General features: G+C 46.0%; 1 protein-coding gene across 1 annotated transcript in view; it reads left to right on the top strand.

The window, feature by feature from the left end:
• The window catches only part of LOC112992472 (serine/threonine-protein kinase NIM1-like), a 29,941-nt gene that overhangs the window by 8,647 nt on the left and 8,113 nt on the right, over positions 1-13,181 (top strand). Inside the window, exon 3 of the mRNA XM_064502485.1 lies at positions 11,892-12,873. Within this exon, the coding sequence (XP_064358555.1) occupies positions 12,582-12,873 (292 nt within the window). The 5' untranslated portion in view covers positions 11,892-12,581. The remainder of the gene's footprint in view (positions 1-11,891; positions 12,874-13,181) is intronic.

Here is a 13,181-nt window from a genome sequence, read left to right as displayed (position 1 = left end):
AATAACTGAACTTTCAACTCTATAGATGAAAAGAAGGATCAATATTTTCTTACTAATTGCTTAAAAGAAAAAAAGCTGTGCTACTTTAAATTCAGTTCAGTTCCACAGTTGGCTCGCAGTAAATATACTGCAGTACGAAAGAGCCGAGCCATCCTACAGGAGCAATCAAACAAATCGAGCTAATCCCCTCCCTAAGGAAATACTGCCAAAATCCTGCTCTCCTCAAACTAGACAGCAGAGGGGCCGAAAAGGAGAGACTGGTGAATTTATTGCAACGTCCAATAGCATCCTCATTAAAAACTTCTACTCTGAAGAGTCGTAGAGTAGGCGGGTGTCCTGTGTGAGTTCTTTCCCATTCATTGGAACAGGAACTGCTCCAATTTCAGGGAGGGGAAAGAAAAAAACCAAATTAGTATACTTAAAGAGAGGCTGCATAAAAGTGACCTGATTTGCAAAGCGCAATGCTTTTAGGGCTGCCTGTTCTAGCTGACTGTAGATTTCTGAGTGTTGTATTCAAAGCTCCTTAAAATGAGGTCACTTCTATTTACCTGCCAAGATGGGAATCTAGGAAACAAAGTTTGTATGTCTGGTGATCTCTCCTTTGGTTTTCTGCTTTTTCCATCCATTTTAAATTTCCTCAAATCTGTGATGTAGGGCTTAAACTGAGCCTTCAGCTGAAGGCTGAGGGTATTTAGTGCTTCTTAGAACAGGGCCAGGACATCAGTACCTGGAAATATTTCAATAACAAGGTCAAATGAGAACAATGCTGGCTTAGGACGTCTGTCTTGCGGTGGTTTTTGTAGTGTGTTTTTTGTTTGTCGTCCTTGTTACTGTTTTTTAAAATGATAAATAATTTAGGTAGTTATTATATTCTCCCAAGGTTTTTCAGATCACCAGTCAGCCGGACTGGGGACAAACAAATCATTTTTCTTCATGGTATTTGGATGACTTCTGATTTTCTTAGTGTCTCTCCCTTCTCTCTTAGGTTTATTGTTTCCTTTTATAAAAAGTGCCCTTTTGTATGATATTGGGGTGCATTTTACTGGTTTAAATAACAGGAAGGAACCGAGGCCATAAATAGACGGTATATATTCTGCTGGCTCCAGGAATACTGGAATAGCTCATCTTAAAAGACAGGGAAAGCCTAGCCGGTTGGCTAAATGCCAGGAGATTGCAGGGCTGACAATTAGCGGGAAGCCTGAAAGGGAGATTAATTGTAGGCTGTGCTCTAAAACTGAGCCCGCTGGACTCCAGTAAAAATTTGGCAGGAGGAGATTGTGGAAGAGCTGTGCGCTAAGGTCTTAATGCAATTTTGCCTTTCTGTGGGCTCCTCTGTCCCCACAAGGTCCTGGCATTTTCCTGTGATATTTCTGTCTCTGCGAGGCTGAACTTTGACATACGCTGTGTTAGCCGGCTTCTCTTTGCCCTTAGTGAGTGTATCCAGGAGGGAATTACATAGGTCTGTTTGAAAGAAATCCTCCTTATGCAGGCAGCCCTTTCGTACAGCTAATTAACCGCAAAGGCCCAGATAATTCTTGCAGAAGGTGGTCTTTAGTTGTGTGACTTCTCCCTCTGTTAATAACACGCATGCACAAATTTGGTTTATCATTTCACCTAGGATTCTGAATAGACTGACTTTCATGATACTTTGCTATCCAGAGCATCCGGGTTTTTTTGAATTAGTAGTAGTTTTGTGTTTGTCCTGCAAGGGCAAAAGGAGCTAATTGTACGTGCCTGCCACTCTTGAGCAGTCAGGCCACTTGGTCAGAATATAGCTGTGAACTATAACTGTTCTTTGGTAAAGTGATGTTACTGCCCATCAAAATATACTTAAATAATAGTTTGTAGCTTGTACATGGCACTTGACATTGCTGTCGCGGCCCGAAAGGAGTCGTTCAGGACGACCTCCCTCCCCTTGGGGCCAAACGACCAAGTTCGTGATGCCCTTGGACTGAATTAAGGTGAAACGACACCAGCCAACCGGTTTTAAGATTTATTAACGCAAAGATAAGGCATGTGGTCAAATAGGATAATTCAATGGCGAATACTGCAACTAGCTAGACAAAACAGAGCTTACCAACATTCAACAAAAGAGAGGGGGAAAGAGAGAGAGAGAGAGAGAGAGAGAGAGAAAGATATCACCACCCATGGATCCAGCGGCGTCCTGCTGGTCCTCTTCCTTTGGGAGTCTCGGCAGTGGGGGGGCTCCCGTCTGGTGGTAGGTGGGTCCTCTTCACCCTGGGTGTAAGTTTTGGTGGTGCGCGTGCAGTAATTACAACTCGAGTTGGGTCCGACCCTAGGTTAGCTCGGAATGACACACGTGCAGTGGTTACAGCTCGAGCTGGGTACCTCCAAAGAGGGACCCTGAACAAAGAGATCCCTGGGCAATTATAGCTTTTTCAAATTAAGTTTCCCACCCCCCCACGTGGTAGTTCAGACCAATAGTAATTTTTGAGTCTGGGGTCTCCTGCTCCTTATTGGATCTCATCGTTGTTCCTAGGCAGGCTGTTTCTTTTCTCCCTTATCTTTTCTGTTGCAGTTTCTGCCGACAGGTGTGTCTTCCATCCTACAGGTGTGTCTTCCTTCCTCGGGTCCCACCATCATCTCTCAAGGTCTTGACAAAGAGGTGGTAACTCCAGCAATTAGCACTGTTTCAGCAGTGCACAGGAATGCAAATTGCTGGTAACTCCCTTATCGTTCCTGCCTGCACCAGCTCTGGGGCCCTTTCTCACCAAACTAGGGAGTGCGGCCTAAGGCTTCAGCAAATTTAGCCACTCATGCCAAGCAAGTTTTATAGAAGTTGTGCTAAAAACGGATCCCAAAGTCTCTGCCCGATTGTGGTCTCGTTCAGTGCAGGCTCGGTGTGTCCCGGGTGGTCGCAGGGAGACCATCTCGGGGGTCGCAGCAGCCCAGTCCTGTTTCCACCAGGGACAGATGGCTTGTTTGGGGTTATGGCCTGCCTGCACCCCATGCACCATGAAATGTTTAAGGCAAAAAATTCATTCATCTGTCCACCACACCACCCCGTGACTTAAACATTGATTGGTACGTTTCCTTCCTGAAGTCTTCATGGCCTTCATCCACAGTGGTGATATGAGATAGAGAGAGAGATATCAGAAAGAAGTATAGAAAGGGCAGAACAAGTCATGGGAAGAGTAAAAGGAACAATACAGGTTCAGGTAAAAGGTGCTTAACAGTGGTTACACAGAGGTGTTGCCCAATGCAAGCTCATGCTTTAACAATTTTAGCAACTTTTAACTTCACAGAACACACATCAGAATTGAGTTAACGAAGGTAAGTGATTGTTACAACAGGTATAACAGCTGGCAAATGCGGTATGGATGTCAATATGCAATTTCCTCCTTCAGGGTAAACTGGGAATGGGTTTAAATGATGGGTACTGTGGTTGGCTGTGGCCGATAGATGGCACAGATTTTCTTTATGCCGTCGGGTGAGGTGGTAGGAACAAATTGCATGTCGGATTAATTGAACAAAGCAAGGAATTGTACAAGGTAAAAACATTAAAGCGGCAACTGCACCTAACAAATACAATATTAACTGTTTCACCCACGGTGCCCCCGGTAACCAGGACCACAAATTGCCACTCCAGCCGTTCCAGGTTTGGACGGGGACATGGGCTATTTTTCTGATATCTTTGGTTAACTGGAGAACTACCTCACCTACATCATCTATTTCTAAACAACAGTTGGAAATATTTAATTTCCCACACACCTCTCCCTCTTCAGCTAACAGATAGTCTAAAACCATGCGGTGCTGAAGGATTGCCGTGCGCATCTGTTGGGACTGCAGAGTTAAAAGATCTTTTGCATCAGCGGTTTTGTTGGTAATAATTTCTAGAGCCACTTTTAGGTTGTAAATTGGTTCTCTTGCCCCCGATATTAGTTCATTAGGATTCCAGGTTGCAGGCCCGTAATGTTGAACTATTCGTTCAGGAGGCCACTCATTATTTCCCCATTTTTGCGTCTCACCCAAATCTATCTTAATGGATCGCGTCTTACGGGCAACCCTTCTGTCTCCGAGGTTATCATATACTTTTATGCCTAACCAAGGTCCGCCTGTTTCTGGTAAAAGGAAAAACAAAGGTCTGACAATCCCTGTATAACAAATTCCCGACCACCCCGCGGGTAAAAATTTATATGCTGTGTGTCTGCAGATCCAATAATGCCCCTTCTTAGCTCCAATGCCCTGAGCAAATGGCCCGTTTATCCCTGGTGGGAATTGAAAGTAAGTTGTGTCTCTGTCGCCCAGAGGGCTGAAAAATGTGGTTGCCCCATCACCTATTTGGCCGGTATAATACCAAGCCCCAGAAGTGCCTTCCCATTTGCAGGTTTGCTTGTAAGGGGGATAATTGGGTCGTTGGAGAGTTAAAGTTTTGTTTTTGTTTGACCAGTATCCCTCAAGTCCCCGATGACACCCCGTTTCATTGAGCCACATCCATAGGTGGAGATTCCTGTTTTTGTCGAGCGGCTTATGAGTGAGCGTCCATCGACATTTACTTTCCCCCACTTCGATCCCTCCCTCCTGGGTACGATTTAAACAATATTGCTCCATGGCTGGAAACTGAATTGGCCAGGTCCCACTGTCATCCCACATGTCGTCCACGGTTTCGCTGTAATCGCTTACGAACTGGTCTGGGGTGAGGGATGTGGACGTCCACGGCCAGCTTGATAACCCTAGCGGTCCTCCGCAAACCCAGCAGTGGCTTAAATTGAAAGTTTGGCTTACTGCTTTCACCAGCAACATGAACTCGTTGTTCTCGAAGAGATTAAATGAGTTGGGGGAAGGTAGAGGGAGTGGTCGTTCGTTGCCCTCGTGGATGCATCCTTGAATCAGGATGGTCCAGAGCAGTAGGTGCATCTTGGTCAGACCACCACCCTTGAAAACATAAATAAGAACAAACTCACTCCTCAGGTCAGAAGGAGGCAATAATCCATTTTGTGTGAATCTTGTGGGTTTTCCCACTAGCATCTTTTGCTCTCCAAGTATATTTATTATTCTATTAACCTCCCAGCAGTTTTGCTCCCAAAAAGGAAGCCATTCCGGGCAGCCTTTGAACACCATATATGAGTCCATGTAGATGTGTACAGGGGAGGTAGCCTGGCCTTTGCATTGGAATACGCTCCACACTGCAGCCAGCTCTCCCACCTGCGCACTGCCCTCTCCCTCTGTAATGATCTGCTCCTTAGTCCCCACTTGCAGTGCCACAGCCTGGTATCTCCAGGTTTTCCCTTTCTGCTTTGAGGAAGCATTTAGGATCTGATTGGAAAATGGGGGAGCTACTAGAATTACAGAGGGGAGTTGGGGGGTTTCTTTGTTCAAGTCTGCCTCATCTTGTATATTTAAAACTTTAGCAGCTCCCTCTGTTACGGAGAAGATTTTGCAATAGTGCTGTATTTGTGTGTGCCATTTTCGTACAGAGGCTCTCTGAGCCACCCCGTCAGGGGGCGGGGTCCCTGCCAGGACCGCTTTGGTCACCTTAAACGGACCTTGGAGAACTATGGGTTGCTTTCGAATAGTTCATTCAGCCTCCCTTAGGGTGAGGCTGACTACAAACATCCCCTTCTCCCACGTAGTGTACTGTTTTTCAGCGTCATATAATGGCCTGGCAATAACTGAAAAATCAGGAATGTGCTTCCTCCAAAATACGAGCAGCCCTAGAGCATGTTGCAGGTCCTTTTTGGACTCCAGCATTTTAATTGAGTCTAATGAGGACAGGGTATCCGGGGGAATGCAGGTCATCCCCCCCCTCCACCAGATTCCCCAAAATTTTACTTCACTGGAGGGAGTTTGGATCTTTTCAGACGGAATTGTCAGCCCTGTCTGCTCTAGGTGAGCAATAATGTTGCACTGTGTTCTCTCAACGTCCTCTACCTGGCTCCCTCCCATGAGCACGCCGTCTGTGTATTGATAAATTTTGACTCCCACCTGTATGGGGACAGTTTCGAGCTCTTGTGCTAGCGTAGGGGGATGCTTGTACCTCGGAGGTAGTTGAGTGAACTTGTATTGCTGTCTCTCCCACGTGAAGGCAAAATGCTCTTGGTCCTCAGGCTGCAAAGGGACCATAAAAAACATGTATTTGACATCGATTGTTGCCATCACGGGGTGGGACTTCTCCTGGATAGTCGCTATTAATTCAGCAATATTTGGCACAGCAGCCGTCAGTGGGCCTGTATTGTTATTCAGATGCCGATAATCAATTGTCAATCTCCACTTTCTGTTTGGTTTACAGACTGGCCACACAGGGGAGTTACAGGGTGAGTGAGTGGGAATAATTATCTCCTGTTCTCGTAATTCAGTTATTATAGGGGCAATTCCCTCCCTTGCTCCTAATGGCAGAGCATAGGGTTTGACATTGATTATTTTTGAAGGAGGAAGTGCGGGTGCTGACTGAAGCAGCCTCGTCGAGGCTACAGGGAGTCCAAACATCCACTCTTTTCCTCCCAAGTCTACCCAGGTACGGCCTTTTAGTAGGTCAAGTCCCATAATATTTGTTGGCAAATCTCCTAGTATCATTGTGGTTTCAACTGGAGATTCATCACCTGGCAGCCAGCATTTAATTCAGGCTGTCGGTTGTGGTTTAGAATTACCAAAAACATCAGTGACCCAGATTGGTTTCTTATCGGCCACTATTCCATTGTTATCAGCAATATCCTTCCGAAGAGCTGATATCTGGGCCCCAGTGTCTACTAAGAAAGTAACTGGAGTTTTAAAGGGCCCTAGTGGGAAAGTTATCAACAAGTCTCCTCTGCTGTTTTCTGTGAGCCTCCTTAAGTGGACCCACTGGCCGTTCCCGGGCTCACTTAAAAGGGACAGCTTGGGGGGTTTTCCCGACTCCGGGCTTTTAAAATCAATCAGATCAATTTCCTGGGGTGCAGACGGGGTTACTACTCTAGGTTCTTGGGATAAGGGAGCAGGATCTTTGGGATTTGAGGAAGATGGGGTTCCCCTTATCCTGTCCCAACTTCTTACCAAACTTTCCAGGTTGGGAGTTGGTAACCTATCCATGACTTCTCTGGGAATTCCCTTTGAAATGCCTTCTGCCCACAATAATTGTCTCCTGCTACCCGACACCCGTACCGGTTTCCCAGGATGTGGGGGTCGCGGCGATTTATGTTGCCTCCCACCTTCCTCAACTCTTCTTATTTCTGCTTTATGCTTCGTTTCCCCCTGGCCAGTGAACCCCATACGCCTTCCGTAATTAATTAGTTCCTGTGCCACTTCCCCCCAAGTCATGTCAGGGGAGCCTCCCCTTCCCCTCGGTCGGAGAGCTCGTAATCGGTCTTGCAGCTGAACAGCATATAGCTTTAAAGCATCAGGAAGTCCCCTGATCAGAGGATGTAACCTCTCGGGGTCTGCCACACACTGCATGGGGGAGGGCTGCTGCGGAAGCAGCAAACGGTCATGCATCAATTGGAGGCAAGCAGTTTTCTGCACGCTTTCCAAAATGTGGCCCGCTGTGGGTGTTTTAATAGAAAAAGGGTCTCCTCTTTCCATTGGGTCTAATCCTCCTGCCCAGTAGGCTACCCTCTGGGTCAAGGACCATGGTTCCCTATTATCATTTGTGGTTAGGAAGACTCCGGGTCCCCAATATCCTCTAGCCTCATCTTCACTCAGCAGAATGCGATCCCCCCCAGTGAGGGAGACTCTCCACACATACTCAGTTTCAGTTTCCCAGGAGCCCCGGGAGTATTTTTCCTGTATTTTAGCCAAGTCCTGAGGGGAATAGGGGATAATACGCGTGGTATGTTGTTGAATACCCCCTTGACCATTATCAATGGTGTCAGTTTTAATCAAGGGTCTCATTACTACGTTCCCATCTCCAGGATAAAAGAGGTTCCTGCTCTCTTCTAATTCTTTAATTGGATATATGGATTTTAGATCAGATGCCTGTTTTCCGTCTAGTTTTGCCAAATTCGAGAATCCCAGTTCACTATCATCAAACCCCCGCCTGTTTTCTTCCAGTTCAGACGGCAGGATTCTCTCTCGGTCTAATGAGTCCGATAAGATTGTTTGAAGCCGCTGAGTATGGTTGCGCTCAGCAGCGAGTTGACTTTGCAAGTTTCTCACCTGTTCTTGCAAAGACTCAATTGTCTCTTTGTCTCGACTCTGCGAGTTTCTTATCTGTTCTTGCAAGGACTCAATTGTCTCTTTATCACCTTGCCTCTCCCTCTGGGCAGCAATTAGTGCCGCCCCTAAAACAGCACAAACTGTTGCTTTTCCTTTCCAGGTTTGTAGTTTTCGTTCCTTTGCCAAAAGAGTGATCCTATCTGCCACCGCCTTTGAGTCATGCCAATTGTTTTGGGCCCAAGCCATGCCAGGAAGAGAGGGCAGGGCTTTATAGCCCTTCAATTTTTCAAAGAGAGGATTATCCTCCATTGTCGGATCCTCAAATCGATCCCAACAACAACTATCACACAACACAAAAGGAGACTACTCCAAATTATTCAGCCTACTGTGGGTTCACGTACCCAGTGTGGATCTTTACAACAAGATCCTCTGTACTCCAAATTATTCAGCCTACTGTGGGTTCACGTACCCAGTGTGGATCTTTACAACAAGATCCTCTGTCCCCGCTCCTGGCAGGCACTTCCCAAGGAAGGGGCCACGCTAAGGGCCCTGGTCCCTTCTGGTAGGTTCAGTATCTCAAGGGCATCCTGCCGACCACGCCAATTATGTCGCGGCCCGAAAGGAGTCGTTCAGGACGACCTCCCTCCCCTTGGGGCCAAACGACCAAGTTCGTGATGCCCTTGGACTGAATTAAGGTGAAACGACACCAGCCAACCGGTTTTAAGATTTATTAACACAAAGATAAGGCATGTGGTCAAATAGGATAATTCAATGGCGAATACTGCAACTAGCTAGACAAAACAGATCTTACCAACATTCAACAAAAGAGAGGGGGAAAGAGAGAGAGAGAGAGAGAGAGAAAGATATCACCACCCGTGGATCCAGCGGCGTCCTGTTGGTCCTCTTCCTTTGGGAGTCTCGGCAGTGGGGGGGCTCCCGTCTGGTGGTAGGTGGGTCCTCTTCACCCTGGGTGTAAGTTTTGGTGGTGCGCGTGCAGTAATTACAACTCGAGTTGGGTCCGACCCTAGGTTAGCTCGGAATGACACACGTGCAGTGGTTACAGCTCGAGCTGGGTACCTCCAAAGAGGGACCCTGAACAAAGAGATCCCTGGGCAATTATAGCTTTTTCAAATTAAGTTTCCCACCCCCCCACGTGGTAGTTCAGACCAATAGTAATTTTTGAGTCTGGGGTCTCCTGCTCCTTATTGGATCTCATCGTTGTTCCTAGGCAGGCTGTTTCTTTTCTCCCTTATCTTTTCTGTTGCAGTTTCTGCCGACAGGTGTGTCTTCCATCCTACAGGTGTGTCTTCCTTCCTCGGGTCCCACCATCATCTCTCAAGGTCTTGACAAAGAGGTGGTAACTCCAGCAATTAGCACTGTTTCAGCAGTGCACAGGAATGCAAATTGCTGGTAACTCCCTTATCGTTCCTGCCTGCACCAGCTCTGGGGCCCTTTCTCACCAAACTAGGGAGTGCGGCCTAAGGCTTCAGCAAATTTAGCCACTCATGCCAAGCAAGTTTTATAGAAGTTGTGCTAAAAACGGATCCCAAAGTCTCTGCCCGACTGTGGTCTCGTTCAGTGCAGGCTCGGTGTGTCCCGGGTGGTCGCAGGGAGACCATCTCGGGGGTCGCAGCAGCCCAGTCCTGTTTCCGCCAGGGACAGATGGCTTGTTTGGGGTTATGGCCTGCCTGCACCCCATGCACCAAGAAATGTTTAAGGCAAAAAATTCATTCATCTGTCCGCCACAATTGCTCACAGAGTTTTCCAGGTCTTTCATATGGACAAACTCAGCTGATGTGGTTTTCCTCAAAATTAAACAGCAGTACAGGATCAGAATTCAGACTTTCTAGTATGTCAGCCACTGTGGTGTCTAGTAAACTAGGGGTTTCCAACAGCCCTGGTCTCACAGGCTGTTGTCTCTGTAAAAATTGATTGTGATACACAGTCGTGGTTCATATAACATGTTTTTATTATCTAAAACACCTGAAAATCGTGAAATTAAACTGTTTAAAAGATGTCTCTGAAACAACTACAGGCCAGAACTTAGGAATTCCTGCAAGAAACTGCCCTTTCCCCAGATGGAAAAAGGAAAACAAATACGGACTGTTAGGTTTAGTTTAGTTTAGTTTTCCTCCCACCCCCCCAGGTATGTGTTTATTCCGTGGTATCAAACAATGACATTGGAGGGAACATTTGGTGCTAAGTGAGGCCAGGTTAATGGGAGAATCCTGAAGACTCAGAAGTTCGGTTTCCACTCAGTCTCTCTAGTAATATTTTCAGGATTCAGGCAATAATTGTTGCATATATATAGTATTTCTCAGCGTTTTGACTCTATTTAGATCCAGAGAATAAAATATGAATATTGTGTCTTTGAGCACTGTTTACAAACTATTTGCTTCACAGCATTTTTCTCTGTATTCATTGATTGTTTCCGGTGATTTCACAATATTGCATGATCCATCCAAGATCTAATTATTATTTTATATTTTTTCTGCCACCCATGGAAATAGCCTCTGGTTCTGTAGCCATTTGACAAGTATCTGATATGTAACGTTCAAACAGGAATTAAAAAAAAAAAAAAAAAAGTAATGAGTTCAGATACTTCATGAAACAACTGTATTCTCACTCCATTCCAGTTGTAAATGATTTCAATCATAAGCAGCGTTGTAAATACAAATGATAAGAGGCAGTCCTTGCCTCAGAGAAGTAGCTAGGACAGATGATGAATCCTCCCATACTCCGACTGTGAGGAGAGGTGAGCTCCTTGCTCAGGGCTGTTGCTTCAGCAGCCTGTCTGAAACCTGGGAGCGGTGAGTTGCGGTAGGCTCCCCTCTCCCCAGGGAGAGCTGTCAGCGAGTCCAGGGCATGGAAAGGTAGAGGAAACTTGCCAGAATCACTCACAGGCGTTTCAGGACAAGGAGCTAAATGCAGCTTTCCATGGTCTCAGTCCGTTTCCTCAGCCTCGCTCTGGGGAGCTGCTCGATGAGAGCAGATGCTTTTGTGCCACTTCAACTCCCATTTCATGAAATACGTTGCCAGCTTCCTTTCTGTTCCCCTTCCACGGTGCCTTTGGCTTCTCCTCCTGTTCTCGCCAGTGCAGGAGACCTGAGGTTTAGGCAGCTCCACCTGGCAGTATCACATGCCCTCTTCTATTGCGGTACCTTAAGTGACTGTCTACCTTCCCTAAGCTCCAAGTGATCAGTCTAATGCCATCTCGCTGCATCTGGTGAATCTGGAGGCAGGGAGGTGACTCCCACGTTCACCGATCGCGTAGGGGTGGTGCTGCAGGCTGGGAGCATGAGGGGTGAGCTCTCCCACCGCTCGCGGTATTGCAGAGCTTGCAGGCCCAGCCCGCTGCACTCTAGCAGGCACTTGCATGATTAGCAGTTGCTGATCAAACTCCTATCTGACAAGGTTACCAGCAGGTCAAGAAGAAAAAATATTACACTGTTTTCAAGGTAAATGATTACTTGTTTATTTAGAATACACATTTCTTTATATGTGTTGCCAAATAGAGTTAAATTACTAGGTGATGTGTAGTGTGCTCTCGTTTAGTGAAATGTGTGGCTGTTATATAAAGGTTTTAAGGACTTTCTTCATCCCTCTGCTTAGGAACACCATGTGTCTGGCAAAATTTTGAGAAGGCTCAAGGCTTTAAAGAAAGCTCATCTAAATAAAGGAGGGTTAAAGTGACATTGCAGTTACTTAATCCTGTATTGTCCTTCCATGTGACTTCAGTGATACTGAGGCGCAGCGTTTCTTTTGCCTGGTGCATAGATTATACTTCTCCTATCATTTTCCAGGATGAGCTGCTTTGTTAAACCAGCAATGGGAAGGAAACAGAAAGGCAACAAACTTCTTGCAGCAAGGCTGCGAGATCAGCCATTTCCAAGGCACAGTGACAAGCTCACAGGCTGAAGAATGAATCGAAGGAAAACCCTACATTCAGCTTTTGGACTGGTACCAAAATCAAGAACTACTACACCTTTAAGGTCAGCTATTCAAAATCATCTCAGTGCATCTGGATTTGTTTAAAGCAGTTATTAAGCTATTAGTCTGATCTTTATTGAGTTAATTTTCAGGGCATCAAGCTAAAGCCTGAATGTTGAAGTGTGAAATGATATGCATTTGTGTCAAAAATACTGCATAGAATGTGAATAACCCATTGCTTTTGTGCATAAACAGTTTACAGCTTTAATGGCAAAGCCTCTTTTACCTCGTAGATGAGGATCCTGACACACTATATCTGTCAGTGGGAGATGGACATAAATAGCTTTCAATTTTATGCCTGATTTTTTGGACAGAACTGCAATATGTAGATATGCCAGATTTGGTTTTGGAGCCATATCCAAACTGGTCCTTGGACGTGCAGTAAGCTGCTTTGTTTTGCTAAGTTTGTCACGATTTCCATTATGTCGAGGATTGTATATTATTTCATTTAAACTCTTTATGGGAACATCTCGTTCAATGGGGAAGTGATTACTCCGCGGACTATGACAACAGGGTATGTGAATGGAGGAAGTCTTGGAAAACACCGCTATACCAGGTGGAATCGTGAGGACAGCGGAGAGGACTATGGGCGCGTGGAGTGCTACGGAGGAGACGAAGAGGGCAGGCAGCACAGGCTGACCCCATTTGAGAAACTAACCCGGGATATGTCCCACAATGAAAAGGTGGTGAAGGAATTAACCCTAGGGAAGAGGATTGGATTTTATCGAGTCAGAGGAGAAATAGGGAGTGGGAACTTCTCGCAAGTGAAGCTTGGAATTCATTCCTTAACCAAAGGTAGGCATTGCTGTGTGGGTCAAATGGTTTCTGATCGCACTCGTTCTGCATCTTCTTTGAGAAGAAAGGTGCTGTTTGAACCATAAATACACATATAGCTTGTACGTGCTTTTTTTAAGTGTATCTAGGGACACAGATAAATGCTTATGTTTGGATTATCCTTTATGCTTGAAAAGCAGCCAGAAACATTTTCTCCAGGCATCTCTTGCAAGAAAAAAATATTCTCTGCATTTCAGGGAGTTAACACATTGCACCACGTGGCTCAAGACACTCCACACTTTGGAAAACAGTGTTGTGCCCCCACTCCT

Source organism: Dromaius novaehollandiae, chromosome Z (genome assembly GCF_036370855.1).
Source record: "Dromaius novaehollandiae isolate bDroNov1 chromosome Z, bDroNov1.hap1, whole genome shotgun sequence".
Lineage (NCBI taxonomy): Eukaryota > Metazoa > Chordata > Aves > Casuariiformes > Dromaiidae > Dromaius > Dromaius novaehollandiae.
This window is presented reverse-complemented; position numbering and strand designations above follow the sequence as displayed.